Here is a 21,669-nt window from a genome sequence, read left to right on the forward strand (position 1 = left end):
ATAATGATTTTTGTTTGCATTAACGTTTTTTGTTTTTGGAATTTTTTTTTACCAACATTACGTTCTTTTTGAACACGCTATTTACAATTCTTTTTAATCTTCAAAATTAAAAAAAACCCTCTCAATATATTGTTTTAAACGATAAGGGTGTAATGTATATTATTACTAAACCACCTTTTCACTAAAATATATAAAAATGTAGAATTAGGAAGACTGTTACTCATTTATAATTGATCCCTCTCTTCAACAATGCTTTTTTTAAGAATAAAAATGTGCTGTTGTTATATAGCAGCATTACCCTTATAACACACACACACACACACACACACACACACACACACACACACAGTTCCTTCATTTCTTATGATTCTTTCTTAATCAATCCTTCAACAAAATCCCTATGGATAGAAGATTTGAATTGGCAAACAAATGAAACCGAGTGTTAAATAAAATTGGGCCTAATTACATGAAGTGATTTACTTTAATAAGCTTAAGATAATGTAATTAAAGTTCAATCTAAAATAGGTCGATCATTACGAAAAGGTGTATATTGATCTAAAATAAGTCGATCATTACAAAAAGTTGTATATTAAACTTTGGTGTGCATTATGTTTTGTCCGTATTAAATCCTTTATAAGGCATTAAGTACATATGGATCTCAAAGGTATCACATATAGCCGATATTATTGGCGGATCACAATTTGTGGATTTTGGCCTTTAAGATATACATTTAATTTTGGCGGATATAATTTAGGTAAATCCATGTCGATCTAAAATATAAAGATAGTAAATATACAACGAAAGAAGTATACCATATATAAACAATCAATATTGAGACAATAATGTGCACAACACATGCCAACACTCCTACCATTAGGGTTAATTACATACCTGGTGTGAGAAAAGTAGGATGGTGATTTAAAGGTCAAATTCTAATTTATAGTTATGTTAAATAAGATTTACATTTGCCTATCTTAATCAGCATAATGAAGAATATTTTTTATGAATTTATATAAATCGCCAACATAGACCAATATTTTATCCCAGCCGAAAGAATACAACTATTTTATACGATAAAGCATTTTAAAAAAAATGTTAACTGACAGATAAAAAAAATATTAGAACATCCATTGTAATTAAATTTAAAGAAAAGTCTTGGTTTTTTAAAGGAGGTTTGCACCTGAAATACTAGTAATGTCAATCATCTGAAAACCAACTTGATATAAAGATGGCGACTTAAAATGATTATATGATTTTATACAGTATGAAGTTGAACAAATGTAGTGACAATAAAAGTAATATTTAGGTCAAAGTTTAAAAAACCGTGTTTTACTGGTGGCTTCAAACACCAGTGCATAATGAACACAACATCAGTTGTTAAGATTGTTACAGAAATTCGGAGTAGTTAAATTATAACGCAAATAAAAAACTATTAAAAATGTCATTTTTCCAAAACTTTGTATACAAATAGACATACATTTAATGTCATAGAAAAACAAATGTGGGGGGTCACACGGCAAAAATTGATATATGGCGTAAAATAAGCTAATTTAAGGGGAATATTAGAGTGAATTTATACTTATAAACTAAATATGCCTGAATACTGTGGAATCATTAGATTTCATGGCGACTCAATTTTCGTGGAATTCGTGGGTACCTCTTGTCCACGAATAACCATCCTCCACGAATTATTAAATTAGAGTTATAATGTCATAATTCCATTTTTAGATATAAGAGATTACACGAAATTACATCTCCACAAACCTGTACATTTTAATCAATCCATGAAAATTGGCCCTCACCATTTTTCATGATTCCACAATATATCGATAGAAATATCTCAAAATATTATTCAAATATGTTTTTCAGATAATGAGGAAAATATCGTAATACACAAACATGTAAATTGTTCATTTTTTCTTGAAAACCCTTTTGCCACAAACACATTTAAACATCATTTGAATTGAATCAAAGGAAAAATTTATATTGTAATATAAATCAAGACATATCAGTTTAAAATCGCATGATTTGAAACAATACGGCTCATTATTTTTAAAAGATTGATCGTATTAGAGAAACTTTACGGTTTAAAAATTTAAGAGGGTTAAAATTAAAAGTTCACTAGTTTAAATTTCAATGACACATAAAACAATAAACGATAGGGATCTATGAAAACTGAAGGCTAATCTAGGAGTATGACAGGGGAAAGAGTTTCTTAGGATGTCTTTGGAAGAAATTCTCTTTTGTTATGCTGAATTTTAAAGCAAGGATTCTATATGGTCTTCTTTATTCTCAAAATTCTGAAATAGGTTAGCGAGAGAAAATGGCGGACGCGTATTCATATCTCGTTGCAATATTCCTCATAGCGACTGTTGTTGTGAATTTTATCATAAACGTAGTCGTATTGGTTATGATGAGAAAGAGAAGACTATATGTCATCGTGGCAAACAGACTTTTCCTTCAATTTGTTCTGATAGACTTCATTGCCTGTTTCTTTGTGTTCATCCCGGCAAGTGTCACAGCTATTTTGGAGTCCTGGGCTTTCTCGGATCCTGCGTGTCATATCCATGGTGTTGTCTCGACCTTAGTATACATTGTGATTTTTGGACTGCTCATCGTTAGATGTGTTGAGAGAATTACAAAAATCAAGAACCGTGAACTACATAAAGCAGTTTTTTGTTCCAATTGCCGACTAATGCTTGTTTCGTCAGTGGTATGGTTAGTTGGAGTAGTGGTATCCGTAATTCCACTTTCAGGATGGGTATCTTTTAAATACGATTACTATCACTCAGGATGTATTGTGCAACTAGAAGAAAATGCTTTGTACCTTTTTTTGATATTTCCTCTCGGTGTTGGTATCACTGCTGTTTTTGTGATTATAGCTTTTGTCATTATCTTAAAGGCAGACAAAAAAATCGGCGATATCGAAAGGATAAACGGAGGTAGAGGGGGTTGGTACATGGGTAACGGAGGCAAGCCTGATAAAAACAAAAATCCGAACATGGCAACAGCAAGTGCTAACCTGATTATCACCACCGTCTCAGTGATATTCTTCTTTCCTTATTTTATGATAATGTTCATCAGATCAGCAGGAGTAGATATGTGGAAGGGAGCATACAGTATATGTCTAATACCAATTGTGCTAACATTTACTCTACGACCTTTTATTTATCTATTTCGACTTAGAATGTCCATAAAAGCAAAGGAAAAAAATACACCTCGTCTTCCAAGTGATAAAAAGAGAATACTGGCTGTGTCAAGAAAAGGAAAGCGACGGACATTACCGAATGATGAGAAAAAAGGAGATCCCGGTGAGCCAAACTATTCATCTGACGAATGGAGCGAGTATGATGAAGAAAAAGGTAAAACATGTTGTTTCTTTCCAAAATCAAAAAGATATGATGAAAAGCATGCCCCTCCTCCTCCTTATGAACCTGTCCCCAAGAAAGCTCACCCAAAACCTTCTCCTCTAAAACGGATAAAAGACAAAGCCAAATCAGATAAACTGCCTGGCGATCCCGTGTTTAAAAAACCAAGTCTTCATGACACAAAACCTAGTAACGACGATGTAAATGATGATGAAATGTCGGAATTTTACTTAGATGGTAATTCGTCTGAGAATGAATTTGGCAAAACTCCTAAGAATCGATTATTTGATAGGAAAAATAAAAATTCCAGTTCCAAATCTCAGTTAAAAAATCAAGATGTTCCCAGTGGAACGAAAGATGGTGAAAAGTTACAAAATAGAAAAGATTCAAACACCGATTTGGAAAAAGTAGGAAATGATCCTGATTCATTTTTATCTCCGCGCATGATAAACATTCAAGAAAAACCAAAAAGGAAATCAAAAAAGCAAGCTGATAAAACGGATGAAGAAACCCTTAGTAGCGAAAACTCTGAAAATGATAGAAAATTAAGAAGAAAACGAAGACATCGAAGAAAACCAAAAGGGCGACCATCTGATGATGAAAGCGATTCTTATTATTCATATAGCGAAGATGATAGACCATCAAACAAAAGAGGAAAAACAAAAATTATTGTTATCAAACAACGGGCAAAATCACCAGATACGAAAAGAAACTCACCTAAATCTAGAAAAAGCAATAAAATTGAACCAAAAGAGAGCAAGGAACCAACTGTTGATGAAACCCTAAGAAAACAAAATAAGTTAAACCCTTTCTTACGTCCAGGCGTAGATAAATCCGCCAATAATGATAAAATCAAGGGTGAGAAAACCCATAATTCAGGCTCAAACGATTCGGAGAGCAGTTATGACTCTGATAACAGTTCTGAGAGTGATGGCAGGAAAAAGACGAGTAAAAAAAAATGGTCAGACAAAAATAAGAAAAGAAAAAGTGAAAAAAAGGACCAAGATGATCAAAGAGATGAAGAAAATAACAAAAGGAAAAAGCAAAAAAGGAGACAAAAAAATTATTCAAAATCTGATACTAATGATTCTACAGATGATGCAAGAAAACGTAGAAAGAAACATAGAAGAAACAAAACAATCAGCAATGACGAAGATTCACAAACTAATGAAGAAAACGAAAGGACGGCGGGCAACAAATCTAAACGAAAACCTATGAAACAAGGAGAATACAAAGACGAAATTCTCTCGGATGATTCAAAACAACCACCAATCAATAAAATACCAAAAAATGTTGACACAAAAACGTTTGGAAATACAAACGACGATATTCCAAATGGATTAGAAAACGATATCAACCCGGATATCGACGGAAACACCATGAATGAAATGTTACAGAAAAATATTGATTCTCAAATTGTCCCCATTGTTCAAAACAACTATTATATAGACCCAACTCGAATGGGGAATCCAGTCAATCCGACTCAAAGTAGTATGTCAGCTAGCATGAATGGACAACCGCAAAATCAAAAAGGAAACATGAATCAACCAAAAGCAGAATGGAATAAATCTGACGCAAACAACCATCCAGTATCCATGACTCATCCGACTGAAACGAAAAATGCTTTACCCCGGACTTATAACAATGCCCCAGTAAATGTGGATAATCTACCAGAATCTAAATCGTTGAATCCGATTAAGGAAAATGGAAACATGAAAGATGTTAATGAAAATCTCGGTAATGGGGACCCACTAGAACCGTACAAAAGAAGAAAACTTGTTCCAAATAGTTCAAAGGGTAATGGTACTACTTTTGAGGATGGTTCCTCGGACAAGAAATTTAATCCATCAGAAACAATGGGTCTGGGTGATCCTATCCTTCCACATAATCCAGACGATCACTTTGAATCAAAGCAAAACGATTCATCAGATATCCATAAAAGCCCTGATAATACAAATTACAAAGAACCAGAAAATTTCCTTGACGTTATGGGCCCTGGTGAAACAATTGAACCGTACAATGATGGCAAATACAATCCAAGAAGTCAGAGAACTTTACCCAAAAACATGAAGAACTTAAACGGAAATAACACTCCATCTGAAAATCAGATTAATGACGGAGATTTGACACCAATGCAAGGCAACTTCAATAAAAGCAAAGATCTGACAAATATTCTAGGACCTGGAGATCCGATTATTCCTCACGAAAATAGTGAAGAAGATGAAACAGATTCTGAAACTGATATGAACTTCCCAGCCACTGGGTTGAAAAATCAGAGAAATCAGAACCCGGAGTATATTGTTAATAACCCACCCTATAATAATATTGATCCCCATGAACATCATCCTTTAAGAGAAAACAGGAGCTATCCAAATTTTTCAAATCCCTACGATGAAAATTACGTTCCACAACAGAATCCTTACCCGTACAATCCAAATTTTAATCCTATTTACATACCAAACACCATTGGTGGTCCAAAACAGCACCAGAATTATCCTTATGTAGCAAACGGAACAAACAACAGACACAATCCCGAAGAATTTGCCAACTATCCAGATACTCAACATCAGTACAATCCAAAGGGTATAAGACCACATCTGAATAGTGGTGATAACCCTTTTCAAGATCAAAATCTTTCAAATCATAGAGATAATCAAAACAATAGGAGTTATCCTCATGTAACAACAGGAAAAAGGGGAGTTGGACTTGACAATGATAATAATGGTGTTCATCCTAATAAAGGTCAAAATCATCCAAATCCTAGAAATATTCCATACGATAGGAGTTATCCCAATATAACAACAGGAAACATGGAAAGTGGACTTGGAAATGATAATAATGGTAATTATCCTATTGAAGGTGAGACATTTTCAAATCATAATCCAAACAATAGGAGTAATCCTAATATAACAAAAGGGAACAAGGGAGGAGGACTTGACAATGTCAATAATGTACCAAATTACACAAGTAAACCTTTGCAGAAAAAATCTCTGAAAGACCCAAAATACTTTGATCCATATACTTTGAATGAAAATGAAAAGATACCATATCAGCGCCATGCAGCACCAGATATGCAGAATTCTTCTGAACGTAACTCCGGTAAGGGCAGACCTAATCTTCTTTCCCCTGGCTACACCGATGATTATCCAAACGAAAGGATGCCTCTTCCCTACCATGACAAAAGAAATTTAGGTGAAGAAAACCAGCCCCCCAAAAGAGAAAAGCATGGATTTCCTATTGAAAACCAGAGAGAGAAAGCTACAAATCCTAATAATGATAATAATAATACTGGAAAAACTACCAATTCATATTTTCCACGAAGTAACATGAATTCAACCGATCAATCAAACAAATTTTCAAATGATCCTTACCAGGAACCTAACAAGAAAGATAATCCTGCACAGTTTCAATACATTAAACCAGAGAACGCTGATGATTATCCAAACGAAAGGGTGCCTCTTCCCTATCACAGCACAAGGAGTTTAAATGAAGAAAACCAGCCAAAAGATGAAGAGAAGCATGGATCTCCTTATGAAAATAACAACTTCCCCTCTGCAAACCACCCTGGGAATACCAAACCCACTTTACAGTCTAAAACAAATCAGAGCGGTCAGTCTGAAAACCCTGATACATTGAATAATAGTCAAATACCTTACAATGCAGATCAAAATGATTTCGATTTATCATTTCCAATTAAACAGCCTCACAAGAACAACAACAAACCACAAACTAGTGAAATAGGTCCTCCAAAAAGTTACAGTTCTATAAATCAAAAACCAGTAAAAGAGAAAGCACAACCCTTAAATTCCAATGTTACGTCAAACCCACAAAACGATGAAACGCAAAAACCCACAAGTAAAGGAGTTTCTAATAGATTACATTCCGAACAAGACCCAACAAGAAGGATCAGCAAAAACAATAAAGAAGCAAACGAAAATTCAAAGGGAGTGAAACATAAATTGCCAGAAGATAACCAAATCAAGTCAAATCAAGATAATCAGCCCCAATCTAGAGTGAATTTTAGTGACCCAATAGGCCTACCACAAAGTTATAGTTCCATTCGTCAGAAGCCAAAAGGAGGCCAAGCCGTTAAAATTGGTCAACAGCCTCCCAATCTCAGTCAACATTCTACGGGTACTGGAATCAATTCAATTCAGCATTCTAACAACCCAAACCAAGTGAATCCTGATATACACAGCAAACCAAAAACTGATGAATATTCAAATCCTCTAAAATACAAACCTACGAAAAACACGGTTAGTGCGCCGCAATTTGAACCTTCTGAGTTACGTCACTACTTGTCTAATGATGATTATCAATCCAAAGACAATGCCAACGCTCCTGGACCAAACAAATATGCACCAGGCAAAACTAAACTTGGTAATATCTCAAATCCCAATCATTACAGCTCTGATGTTAAAAGCAATGCCCCGGAAAAAAATCTAATATCACACAACATGGGTCCAAATAACCAGAGTGTGGTGCCTGAAGATATTAACGATGGAAGACACAATCCTATGCACAAAAACTATCCACATGTAACAAATCCTAACAACGGGGATAATAACAATCAGCAGCAGCATCATACAAATGATTCACAGGATCAATATATAAACGGACACCCTCTTCAAAATCCTCACCCTGGTACCAGAAAACCCCAAGCAGTATTCCCTAATAGCAATGGACAATATCCGAATAGTTATAGAAAGGATCAGCATATAAATAATTCGGCTTCACGTGGTCTGGGTAATGGTTCAAATGGAAGAGGGCTTCAGGATCGGCATCCAGATTACAATAATCCTTTAGCTAATCAATCTAAAAACATAAACCAAAACACTTTTGATCGGTACAATGTCGATTCACAAAACGGCCAAAGCTCAGACGGTAATAAAAATGCACACATGTATAACAAATCGTCAAAAGATAATGGAATGCCAACAAGAAGTTACAATGGTAGTAGTACGCAAAATGAAAATGATCCATCAAATGCAAATGCACAAGATCAAAACGGACACTTGTATAACGAATCATCAAATGACAATGGACAGACAGCTAGAAATTTCAACGGAAGCAATACTCAAAATGGCATTGATCAATCAACTGCATATAATCACAATAAAACGTCCCGTAGTCAAGGTAAGCAAAATTCTGACAAAAAAGTAACTTTTGAACAAAAGGAAACATCTTTAAAGGAGAACAGTTTACCAAAAAATGAAATAGAGCCAAAACGATCGACGACCCATAAAGGAAAAGAAATGTGGGATACGGCCGACAAGAAAATGGCTGCGTATTACCATCTGACTCGCATAGATAAATGGGACATGGTGCATGGATACGACAACAAATATGATAAGCATGGAAAACCAGCGAAATCTAATAGCGAAAAAATGAAGAAGCAAGTGAAAGACGTCGACCTTTTGTAAAAGCCATAGATTATTGAAAGCCAATTAAGGCATGAAACTAAAATGTACTAAATGTACTCGAAGTGCATTTTTACCGTAAACAGTGTAAATACTTCGAAAAAGATGACATAAATATATTACAAACCATATCATTTAAAATGATATATTTTAGTTGTGAAACAACAACACATGTATTTGATTGTTCGTAGATATATTTGTACATACCTTGAGGCTGTCGGAGCTATCTTGGTTTGACCATGTTTCTGTCTATTTGTTTGTTTTTATTTGTGGTTTGTTTTGTTTTGTTCCGTTTTCTTTTTGTTTATAACAGTTTCTGTACAATAGTTACAGGTTCACAATCCCAATGTTATATAAAATTTTTAATGAAATATAAAATATCATGTGACTTTATTTAATAGTTATTGCCTTTATAACTCAATGTTTCGTGGGACTGGTAGACAGACCAAGGTAGAGTTGTCTTTCTTTTAAGAGGATTAGTCAACGAATTCTTATTTCTGTGCAATTAAAAAAAATGATCACACTGCCTCAACATTGGGGGGTCCTATCTACTCTAAGATATAATTTAAGCTAGTAAAGAAATAAAGAATAATCATACAAAATGCGAAAAGGGTATGTCCGCCTGATCATTTTTCATACATTTGAAAATGGCGTTATAAAACGGAAATGATTTCTAGACTGTTTCTTCCAAATTATTCCAATTCTAAATCTGGTCTGTGTAACAACATTCCTTAAATATGTAATCCTACCCTAAAGAAAGGTACCAATCATTTTACTTTGACGGAGGGTTCGACACTTTTCAAGTTGTGATAACGCGCGGTCTCCTGTAATCCTGATATTCATATCAGATTTTCAGTAAGTCCGCACGTATTCCGAAATGAAGTTTTCTGTTTTATTTAAATCACAACCCAACCGATTGATTTACAAAGACAAAAACGGAATTCAAAGTGTTCCCTAAAAATGAAGCAATGACTTCAATTCAACTGCAGATCAAATTGTTCTTAATATGTTTCGTGAATTTAATGGATGCCAATTATTTGGGAGGGACAGTAAGCTGGATGCACTTTAGATCTGTAAGTGAATTTTGTTCCCAAAGACCTTTTTTATACCTTTAACTTCCCAGAACGCTATTATTGGTAGATATACATGTATAACTTGGTTTTGTAAATTGCATAGTTTTTCTTTTATTATAAAGTCTAACATGTTGCACAAACCGACAACGTATTTGCGATAAACATCTTATTTGACTGTGTCATGTTGAAAAATAATTTTTTTCAAAAACTTTTTATCTTTTTAATAAGTCAAGTAACCAAATACTTTAATAAAGTACAAACAACTTCTAATGACAAAAAAAACTATACATAGAATTCATTGCTATTCGCTATGGAGATGAGAAAATGATTAACATGTATGCATACTTATAAATAAGTAACCAGCAAATTAAAACTATTTTTAACTTTAAAGAGATTGGAATAAGGGTTTTTTCGTTCACCATAAACAGAAACTTTTATTTTTAATGTTAAGATTATTTCAACATAAATGTATTTCAAATAACATGGACCTAAAGTAACGATTAGTACGCGTCTAACCTGGAGAATATCAACACATCACCCGACTATAAATAATGATAGGAGCAATGCAAGATAATAAAAATATTTTTCATTGTCATATGATCTTCAAAAAACTTTATTACAATTAAAAGCTGTAATCAGATTTATAAATTAGCTGACAGATACTAACAATCAGTCGTCAAACTTTTAATTCACATTTATATTATGAACGAAGCCTATATAATAATAAATTATTCTGTAGACTTGTCTGATAATTTATTCATACGCAGTAAGCTAAGATATTCTAACTTCACTGATAGTTGGGAGGCGTGAGATTTACATACCGTCTTACCTGGGTGAAGGGAACTGGGCCGTGTGGACAGGGATGCTCACAGAATAACCTTTATACACAAGGGAATTTACCGTCATACTTAGTTGGACTCAGCTGGGTTTGCATAAGCGGTTGTGCAAATGGATCTGTAATCTTGCATGACGTTAATTATATTGTGACGTCAGTCAGCACTAATTCGTCCGGTTGGGAGCAGGGAGAAGGATTCTTTTTCTACAACTTTGTCGGTTCTGGGCCCTTCACAGTAACGTATGTTATCTACTTAAACAACAATAAAGGTATCCTTAAACACTATTGTAAACATTTTCCTCATGCTAAAGCTCGTTTCTGTAAAGGTTGGAAGGTGTACCATGGCAAGGGACACCTGGTACAAGTCGGCTAGTGACAGTTGTAGATTTGGGGATTCGTAACGATACAGCCACCAACCAAACCAGAGCATTACCGAATGCAAGTCCCATCGCCGCTCTTCAACCGTATGTAGGGTAAGTCTACAATTTTTTGCCATTTGTATTGTTCTATTAAAGTATCTTGATACATACTAAGCAATTTTGGTCATGGAACGTAATTTAAATTAATATTCTTTTGGTTTGCGAAATCTTCATCTTGTTTAAAATCATGAGTATTCCGGATTGAGAAACGATTACAAACATCATTTAAATAAAAATTTTTTGTCCATAAGATGGAATAGAATACGTGCAAACTTCTATCCTCTAGATATAGTATAATATCAACTTAGGATGCAACTAATTTTATGATTTATTTTGCAAAGCCAAGAAATATTTGATCACTGAACAGCCAATATCTGTCATTTTTTGGTTAAAAATGAATTAACAAATCTTTGGCATTGGACTCCCAAATAAACATGGGGATTTTCAATATAGACATCAAACGTAATTTAGATCATGAAGGTATAATTGCAGTGTTCAGTATTCATGTATGACGAAAGTTTTCGTTCCGGTATCCGATCCCGATGCTGATACAATCAAATGTCGCCTTGCAAAGGCAACAGAATGTGGAGATGTTTGCACAAACCTGCCATCTTTAGGATTCACTTTGGACGAAGTATGAAAATTATCATGTGTCTTCAGAATGACCCTTTTCAAATAAATATATGCCTTTTGTTTGAAACTAACAAGTTATTTTATTTATTTTGTAAGGTTGAATGTACTGTGGTGGTTTCTGCTACTAGACTGCATGGTTACAGACCTGACAAGGACTATCAGATTACCCTAATGGTCGAAGACTTTCCAGATTACACCATTAAGGTTGGATCAGAAGTCAGATCCATTCATAACCCTATCAGCAAAATTCCACTACAGGTTAGTTTGAATCCTGTCATTATTTCGTCCTTTTAATGGCACCATCAGAGCAACAAATCATTTGAGAGGTGTTTGATTTGATCTATTTGTTAACAGTTTACGGTGAGGGTGATCCACGATCCGAGGCCGTGTGGTTACAATCAGCTTTTGGAGAAGTTTGTCGAACCCACTAGAGAAGATAAGGTCAGAATTTCGTATGGAGGGCCTGCATTTGGACTGTATCAAAATGGTGTTTATCTTCATACTGCGGATATAACGTAAGATGTAGTACTTTTTGATGCTACAGTTTTGATGCTACTTTGTATGATATGGCCGTAGACCTACAATGATTACAGAAACAATTGATTTTTTAACAATATTATTTTGCTTCAAATTTATTCTTTTAACTACATATTGCACTATGAAATTTAAATATCAGAAGCATTTTATATGATTGTGTTCTTAGAAATACAGAGTTCATGGTCAGTGTTCCCGCCAGGATGGAGTACGATTTGCTCAATGACGATTATTTGCAACGCTCTGACGTCACAAGATTATATTTCAATATGACACCCTGGTTCAACCAATCGGGAGATACTATGTCCTGTGTCTGGGGAAGACAACATAATGGGTATATGAAAAATATGATATACATCAATAATATTCTACAAAAGCGGTCACCCTTTCCTTACACAAAACAACATTACACTCATTACCGTATAGAGTGTCTTCTGCAGAAAGAAAAAATAATTATCTTCTTTTTTTTAAAAAATTCAGATTGACAACCACAGACAAACGCTGTGTGACTTCTATAATGTACGGTAAGTACATTAAGGAAAAGAAATCACACATTTTCTGAACTGACTAGCGCAGAGATAAACCATGTTTTACAAATTTTATAGATTTAAACAATTGCCGAGGACATAACCCCTGCTTTCATGGAGGGATTTGCTTTAATCTGTACGGCCGCTGGACATGCAAATGTCCTCACGGATTTAAACCAAGAGACTGCTTGCAACGTAAGATTGGTCATTTGGTGGTTATTGATTTATCTTCCGATTTTATAAATTCCAGCCAACATGGCTTTCTTTATACGCGAATAAAACATTGTGTTTTTAAACCACACCGTCCAGATAAGACATTGTGTCCTTCAAAAGTTTTTTTCCCGATTGGTTTAAACAAAGTTACGGTTTTAATGAAAAAGGTGTAAGAGACTGAGGAATTAAGAAAAATAGATGTTTAGATTGCGTATACATAGAACTATGTAAAAATTTTCCGTACATGAAAAAAAACCTTAGCTTATGACTAATGAAAAGATACAATCATATATATAGATCATAATGATGCAATAAACATTTACCAGGTGTGACGTGTGCCGACTTCCCATGCAAAAACAATGGGCGTTGTAAAGACACGGGGCAAGAATACATCTGTCAGTGTGACATTGGTAAGATCTCTACTGCCATGTAATATCTTTATTGCTCGACATCTTTTAACTTAAACTTTTACAAGTAAAATTTGCCCATGTGGATACTTAAAGTTAATCAGTTTAGCAGTACAAAAAATTGTTATAAATTTGATTGACGCATCTATTAACAGTTTCAATTTTCGTTATACGTCCAATTCATTGACTTTTTTCTGTAACACTGCATAAGCAGAGAGAGAGAGAGAGAGAGAGAGAGAGAGAGAGAGAGAGAGAGAGAGAGAGAGATGTAAGAGTCGCGAAATGAAGAATTATAAAGTTTGTTATGATTTTGTATTATTCTCCAAAGGATATAAAGGTCTTGACTGTGAAGAAAAATACAATATTTTTGGCAAGTACATTTTTAAACTTCTTGCACTGTTATCTTAAGTTTATTGAATGCTGACATTAATATTGAAATAAGATATATTTATCTCTTAAAGTATTGGTTAATGAGACACACAAAACCTTGTGTACTGAATGTTTTGCACAAAAATAAACCTACGCAAAACGATCTATTTATCAATTTACCTATTAATATTTAAATTTTAATGTGTATTTCAGAATCATTGGACGGAAAGGTACTGTTATTTGAATTGAAATGAAATATTGACATTTAAAAGTTGCCTTAATATTTTCTACCAAGAAATCCATAAAACTTTTGACTGTAAAAGCATTTCGATTTTGTAGAAAAAGCAAATAAAAGAAATAAGAACCTAAAATTTAGTGTTACACGTCAATAACAGCTATAAAACAGTATTTCTATATAAGTTTTTCTTCAAATAAGTCGTGAACTTGATGACTGGTAAAATAACTGATGTGCATGTATAACTGTATAATTGTTGATTGATTCCATTCTCAGATTATAGAAGTTAATTTTACCCACCGGATGCTGTGGCCATTCGTTATTTGTGTGTTTGTTGGAATTGTTATGTTGGGACTTGTCTCATTCTGTTGCTGCTGCTGTGTGTCTGGAAAATCTATCAATCAATCAAACGGCGTAGAAGGACAGTTAACCAATGGGGAGCCTTCACCCGATCACATGGGTACTACATGGACAAAGAGACTACGCCCACCGCCATTGAGACGAAGCAGAAGCATTATGTCCTTGGACAAATGACTATTCATTAAAATTGCCAATTTATAAAGTCCAGTGTAAAAAGTTGTAACCCCCCCCCCAAATATATAATAATAATAATAATAATAATGATCAATTAAAAACTAAAAAAAAAACCAATGAAAATAGATACACAACAATATTAAATTCAACATTCACTAATATCTATAAATACAGGTAACTTTTGCATTTGCACCGGATGGATTGAATAAAATTGAAATGAAAATGATATAAATATCATGTTGTCAAATTTTCTTTAGTGAAATATCAATTAAAAGGGACATATCTTATATGTAGGATATTGCACAAAGGTATTTTAACCATTTTATCTTGATTTGTTTACTCGTAATGTGCATTCAAAAGACTGCTAAACGCTTAAATGAAAAATCTAGATAGGTTGTTTATTTTAGTTGACGTACATCCCCGAAAAATCTGAAATCGAAAATAAAGTCATGATGGCAGAATATCAGTCATTGAAAACGTTCTGTTTACATTCAAATTTTCATTGTTATGAGTCAATGTACACACAGAATCTCGGTAATGTTTTGATTGAGTCAAATGGATTGGTTCAACTACAAGTGACATTTATAGTAGCTTTTGAACTTGTGAAAGTCAAAATGAAATGTTTTGGAATCAAACTATTTGTTTTGATTTTGTGTTTCAAAAAAGCAGAGAGTGGTAAGTGCAATGTTCACTATAACATACGTTTATAATATCTAAAAATGATAATAAAAACATAATTTAAAAATCGATTATCTTTTAAAATATTAGCATTGTAATAAGTAAGAATAAACAAATATGTTATAATTTTTAACTGAATGGTTACATGCAGTACTGTGAATTTACATCGTGTTGTAGCAATATCAAAAATATAAAGAAGTTAATATTTTGTCCAGATATCATTGAATGTTAAGTGTACATACGTAATATTCTAACATAAAAAATTGGGGAAAGAGGTAGATTGAATACCGCATCATTCTAAAAAAATAAACGTATAAGTCAAGGAAAAACGAAACTAAGTATGTAAAAATGTTAATCATGATTCAAATTGAAACTATTTTTTTCCGATACTTTTAGTCACCGGGGAGGGGGAGGGACCATCTCTCTATTAAAAAATGTATATTTCATTTTTGGTTTCAGGGTTTTTCTTTGGTTCCAGTCTGTTAAACTGGGAATCAGCACGTGACGATTGTCAGACTCGAGGTAAGCGGTTGGCCTGTCTGAGGAACGTAACCATGTATAACGCAGCAAAATCCTATCTGCAGAATACCATCGACAGGTAACTGTGTTTAAGGCCAGAACTCTTGTCCATTTATCAAAACCTCACATTTTGTAGGCAGTATATACAATAAAATCGGGTTGAAATTTGAATTTTCCGAAAAATATATGTACAGCTGCGCAAACGTTAACATCGAGTGGGAAGACAGACATATTGCCACTATTTCCTTATCATTTAAATCAAAGACATATTCTTTTACAAGATCATTACATATTGACTCTTATATTATAAACTTACAGATAAGCATATTAAAAATTTGTAAAAAAAAAAAAAAAAAAAAAAAAAAACACAAAAAAACACGAAATGATTGAACTAAACTTATAAATTGCTTCACATGTGAGGTTATGTCTGCGAATATAATTTATTTTCACCTGATTGGTAATTATCTAAATTGAAATTATAACTGTATATATTCTTTCTTATGATTATCTTTTTCAAAACCATATTCTATGCGACAAAAACGTTTCGAGATTGTTTATCGTATTAAGAATAATACCTCGTTTTATTTTACTCCATGCATTTTTCTTAAAAACACAAAGCATTTTTAAACTTTATAATTTCAAGTCCACGTATCAAAGACATATTTCAAATATAACAAAGAGATAAAATACTTTGCAGTCGTTCTTTTAATGCTGATATTAATTTGCTTTTTGTTTTTTCCAGTTCAAGCTTGTCAAATGACATATGGATTGGACAACGGACACTCTTTGCATTACCACCCTACATCTACAAGTGTATGGATAATGAGCCAGCCGAATACACTCCCTGGAATTCAAATTTTGATGAGCCGAATGAACAAAATACCGACCTGTGTATTAGAATATACAGAGTATCAATTACCTACGGAACGTGGGAGTGCTCAGACAAAAATCACTATTTATGTGAAGGTTGTAATTGTTTCTCTTTCTCTTATCTATCTGTCTGTCTGTCTGTCTGTCTGTCTGTCTGTCTCTCTCTCTCTCTCTCTCTTTCTATCTATCTATCTATCTATCTATCTATCTATCTATCTATCTATCTATCTATCTATCTATCTATCTATCTATCTATCTATCTATCTATCTATCTATCTATCTATCTAAAGATACATACTATGAGGCTGGATTGTACAGTTAGCTAACAATGCGAGCTGTTAAGCTCGCTAACAGTAATACATTTACTGCATTCCAGTAATTCTTATACAGCTAGTAGGCTATACTGATGCAGTATGATAGAAAGTTGCATAGTGTACAGAATGTATCATGAATGGTTGAACTTCACATTAAATAATGATATGAAATACTTAGCGCAAAATAATTTTATCGTTGACCAATATTGAGATATTTCTAAAGCATAGCTGGAAGGACTTTTACCATTAATGATACGATCCTTTATGAAATATAAAGTACTGTTTTAAGCATTTTTAGAATGGAATGCGCCTTTGTCACAACCATCAAGCCTTCTTAATATTAATTTAGATGTGCCTGTAAATGGCAATTGGTCGGAATGGACCACGTGGTCTGCTTGCAGTGTCACCTCTGGTGACGGATCTCAGTCTCGATTTCGATCCTGTGATTCTCCACCCCCGTCCAACGGCGGCACTGATTGTATGGGAGTAAATACCGAGGACAAGTTTTGTAATGTAGTTGTTCCAGGTATGTTTAAGACAATTTTAAAAGTTAATTTTATTTGGGTATGCTTGCAATGATAGTTCTTGTTAAAGCCTCATCAATGATAGAGCATTGCAATTTTAAAAGGAAAATAAATTCTATTAAACTTATAGATAGAGGATGTTTTGCAATTTGATGTTTTATATTACTTTGGACTTGACTTTTTTAAAAAAAATTCGCTCTTTTTAGATTTTACGCAATCTTTTATATAGAGCATATGTATACCTATCTAGAATGAACGGTTGTTTGATTACCAGATATTAATGGTTTTTTTATCAATTCAAAATCATGTTCAACTAAGATCTAATTTAAAGAAAATAGTATTTTCTTTTCAACAGTCAAAAATGTTAATTTAAAGTGATATAATTGTGGGCTATACCAAATACTTTTTTATCAAAGCTTTGATAGAAATATTATTCTCCTTTCAAGTCACGATTCAGCTTAGTATGTGCAATTCTAAAATTCCATTAAGAGCTAAAAAACATTGCTTTTAGTTGATGGAGTTTGGTCTGTTTGGGGTGAATGGTCGAACTGCTCTTTTGTCATGTGTGGTGTTGGAAATCGAACGCGCTCCAGGTCATGTGACTCCCCTCCGCCGTCAGTTGGCGGTAAAAACTGTGAGGGGGAGCCAGAGGGGAGCGAGGGATGTGATGACCTAGTTTGTTCATCAGATGAATGTAAGGATTTTTGCATGAAAGTAATAGATATACCAAAAATATCTTATTAAGAAAATGAATCAAAATTCGAGCATCACGTTTTATTCATTTCAGTACAATGTAGTCTATTCAAATTACAACCTGTGCTAAAATGACTGCTTTATTTGTATTTTGTAGATTGGATTTGTAGTCATTTTCAAGAAGTAACCCCCGTTGTTTTGCAAGAAAAAATTGAAGAAATAATTAAAACATTGGCAGTCAATAAGAGCACTCTTTCGTCGGAAGTGCGCAGGAAGACATGCGCAGAAGATCCAAGGCCGTCATCAAAATACATGGGATTAGTAGCAATTGTATTTCTTGGGGTGTCTTTTGGACTTCTCTTTATGGTAGACTTTTCTTCATCTTTGAAATTGTGTTTTAAAAAATATTTATAGTCCTCTTAATGCAATAATTACTTCAGTCAAAGCAAAATACAATAAGTAATTTGGATTTGAGCTAAATGTGTTTAAGGTATTCAATGTATAACGACCACATTTTGTACCTAATAAATGAATGGTCCGATTTTTTAAATCATGATATCATTTTGAAGGTGTTATGAAAAAAAAATACTCCACCAGAGCAATTTTCAAAATGTTGATTATGGTCGAAGTAATTTCACCTCAAATTTTGCATTGAAGTCTATGGACAACGTATGTTTTATTAAGATATTGTAAAAAGTAATTTAAAATTTGTAAAACTCTCTTGGTTAATACATGCATAAGCTTTCTCTTTATTAAGATATGAAATAAAATAAATAATTTACCGCAGATATCTTGACGAAATGAAAATTTTATGTTTTTCATCAAGGGAAGATAACTCTTTAAAAAATTTCAAGGTGCAAAATGGCCAGCTTCTTATATGTTGTTAGTCATGTGAATATAGTTTATTTCACTTGCAATGTAATCTAGCAATACATATTTAACTAGTTTAAAATGATTCAAAATTGTTCAATATCCCTTCATTATACATTGAATACCTTAAACACACACAAATCATTTAGGAATACACTTATTGTAAGAGATTTATTATTTTATTTTGATATGTTGGTTTGAATAGATATATGCTTATTCTTTCTGTAAATATAAGTCCACAAGCGAATTTTGTAAAAACAAGGAATTCAAATATGTTCTTAAAGAGACACTACTGCTCAGTTTGCGAAAATTCCATGAAAAGACAACTTTCGCATAACTTAATTGAATTTTTCTGTGAAGTTAAAAGGATGAACTTTGCAAAACTTATGCTTTGTAAAATCTAAAACTTCCCAAGTTATCGCTAAAACTAATAAGAATTTTGACGTTTTATTTGTCATGAATGATCCTGTGTATGAATGATCTTTACTACTTGTTATATGAATTCGGTCAATTAATAAACCTCAAATTGCTGTCATTCAAAATCACGTGATGTAAATAAAAATGTAAAGTTCGAGTCGATATGATATAAAAATTCCGGTAAATCTTGAACACAAATATGAAGGCTTGATAATGCATTAAAAAAATTCAAACTTTCAGAACATGCACAACTTCTATTCGTTTATAGAAATGTGCTTAAAAAAGAAATAACAAAGATGAGGAAAATTAGCCGTAATATCTTGAACTTTATTGGGAATAAATTTGTTTGTCGTGTTCACTTATTCTATTCATATTCAATTCCAATTACAGCATTCTTGTCAACCGAACCATATAGCATGTAGCTGTACTTTGTCAATTGTACATCTTTATATGTTATAACCTATGAGAACATTGTATGCTCATATCGAAGTCAATGTGTTTTATGATACATGTAGTTATTGTCATAAACTGTACATTTGTTAAGCTCTCTTTTTTAAAACTGATAAATCCTGGTTATTCCACTCGGCTGTAACTGAGGAATAAAATATTATTATCGTGATTTGTAACTTAATTAAATACAATTACCAAGGTCAATTAGAATGTGACCACATGCAATAATTTATCAACATCTCTGTGACTCGAGTCACCTCAAGCAATAAATGATTAGTTGACTTAATTTAAGTTATACATTTAGTTTAATTGATTTTTGAGTTTCATTCTAAATTCTAACAAGGCTTAAACAATCAAATAATCTGTTGAATAAATGTAGTTTTTTTTCTTTTTTTCTTGTTTTTTTCTGTTATTTATTTCGTAAGATGTTTATAACGTCTTATTGCATTATAGCATTATATATCAATATATCAGAATATCATAATATAGACCCTCATATATTATTATTGCTCTACAATTCACAAATAATACACTTAATAATATGGTGTTATTCAAATACTTGACTAAAGTTGATCATGTATATTATCCTATATATAATTATAAAATTTACTAAACTTTGACCCGTGCGTACACGGGTTGACATTGCATATGATATCGGACATTTATATACGAAATACTAACATACATCCACACACCGTATTGTTGACATTTACATATCCAAGCTTAAGGCCTACAATAATGCTATTAACTTCACTTCACTATGCTTAGTTGGAATAATCTAACTGTGTCTCGGGACAAGCTATTACCACATTTAAAATGCCTCCCATATACCCGTAATGTAGCAACAAATTGCAGAATCGCTCCGAAACGATTTTGAAGAAAATAAATGAAGCTGCATTGAAAATAACAGTCAAATTATTCATAACAAACCATTTTGAGGCTGTAAATACCCTAATTTCATCTAAAAAATTCTATCCAAATTAATAAAGAATTCACCACCGTTTTTTACTCCCTTCGAATTTTCACCCATGTTGACGGGATTTTTCATATTAAATGAAATGAGTTAGAGTTATCTCCCGTATTTCCATTGATGAACAGAATAAATGACAAATTTTCAATGAAAATTTACACGTATTTGTAGTATCGTTTCTGAGATGATCCATGCAAATGTGACATTGTGGAAACATAAACTAAAGAGCCTTCCGTGATTTAGCGTGAATGCAATGCGCAAGTGCAATATTATAAAATCCAAAAAATCCAGATGATTTCCGGATTTTTTAAAGGAATGTTCGTTGATTATTAATTAGCGAAGCTTGATTTTGAAAAAATAAAAACAATTTGGGTATCTTTAAGTACCAATGATGTTTAAAATATATAAAACAAAGGACAGTACTCTTCCGATTTATCGGCATTAAAGCCCAAATATTCGAGTCTATTATTTTAATATAGTAGTATAGATGTAACTTGACCTATTTATACAAGGAGTGGACTATGCCTGATGTCCAATCCTATTGAATTTATTCAATAAAATATGTTTAAATTATATAAATATAATAATATATGTTATATAAAACACCAAACAACTAAACAAACACACCAACACAATTGTTAATGGGAATCATCATCCATATGCAAAAGTCAGTTTTGTTTGCCTTTCTATATTATTTATCACATTATTCAAATTTCTGTGTCAGGTGTACTGATGGACTGAAAAAGCACAGATATACATGCATTAAATGATAAGAATTTTACTTGTATAGAAGAAAA

The 21,669-nt window shown here is 32.9% G+C and overlaps 3 protein-coding genes across 3 annotated transcripts; all 3 read left to right on the plus strand.

Moving 5' to 3' along the window:
- Positions 1 to 3,187: 3,187 nt before the first annotated feature.
- On the plus strand, positions 3,188 to 8,791 carry LOC105333351 (uncharacterized protein DDB_G0283357-like). Its single transcript, XM_011436275.3, has one exon. It carries the CDS (start codon positions 3,188 to 3,190, stop codon positions 8,789 to 8,791), a length of 5,604 nt encoding a protein of 1,867 aa, XP_011434577.3.
- Positions 8,792 to 9,614: 823 nt separating this feature from the next.
- Positions 9,615 to 14,620, plus strand: LOC117681038 (uncharacterized). The gene is made up of 12 exons (XM_066074774.1): positions 9,615 to 9,861; positions 10,659 to 10,936; positions 11,023 to 11,169; positions 11,608 to 11,749; positions 11,845 to 12,006; positions 12,103 to 12,263; positions 12,452 to 12,616; positions 12,763 to 12,806; positions 12,888 to 13,004; positions 13,349 to 13,432; positions 13,758 to 14,028; positions 14,310 to 14,620. The coding sequence occupies exons 1-11, from the start codon at positions 9,757 to 9,759 to the stop codon at positions 13,835 to 13,837; spliced, it is 1,485 nt and encodes a 494-aa protein (XP_065930846.1). The 5' UTR covers positions 9,615 to 9,756; the 3' UTR covers positions 13,838 to 14,028; positions 14,310 to 14,620.
- Positions 14,621 to 15,140: 520 nt separating this feature from the next.
- Positions 15,141 to 20,236, plus strand: LOC109619402 (netrin receptor UNC5D). The gene is made up of 6 exons (XM_066074775.1): positions 15,141 to 15,242; positions 15,705 to 15,843; positions 16,507 to 16,730; positions 17,298 to 17,474; positions 17,984 to 18,166; positions 18,323 to 20,236. Exons 1-6 carry the CDS (start codon positions 15,182 to 15,184, stop codon positions 18,577 to 18,579), a joined length of 1,041 nt encoding a protein of 346 aa, XP_065930847.1. The 5' UTR covers positions 15,141 to 15,181; the 3' UTR covers positions 18,580 to 20,236.
- The last annotated feature ends 1,433 nt before the right edge of the window (positions 20,237 to 21,669 follow it).

This window comes from Magallana gigas, chromosome 2 (assembly GCF_963853765.1).
Source record: "Magallana gigas chromosome 2, xbMagGiga1.1, whole genome shotgun sequence".
Classification (NCBI taxonomy): Eukaryota; Metazoa; Mollusca; class Bivalvia; order Ostreida; family Ostreidae; genus Magallana; species Magallana gigas.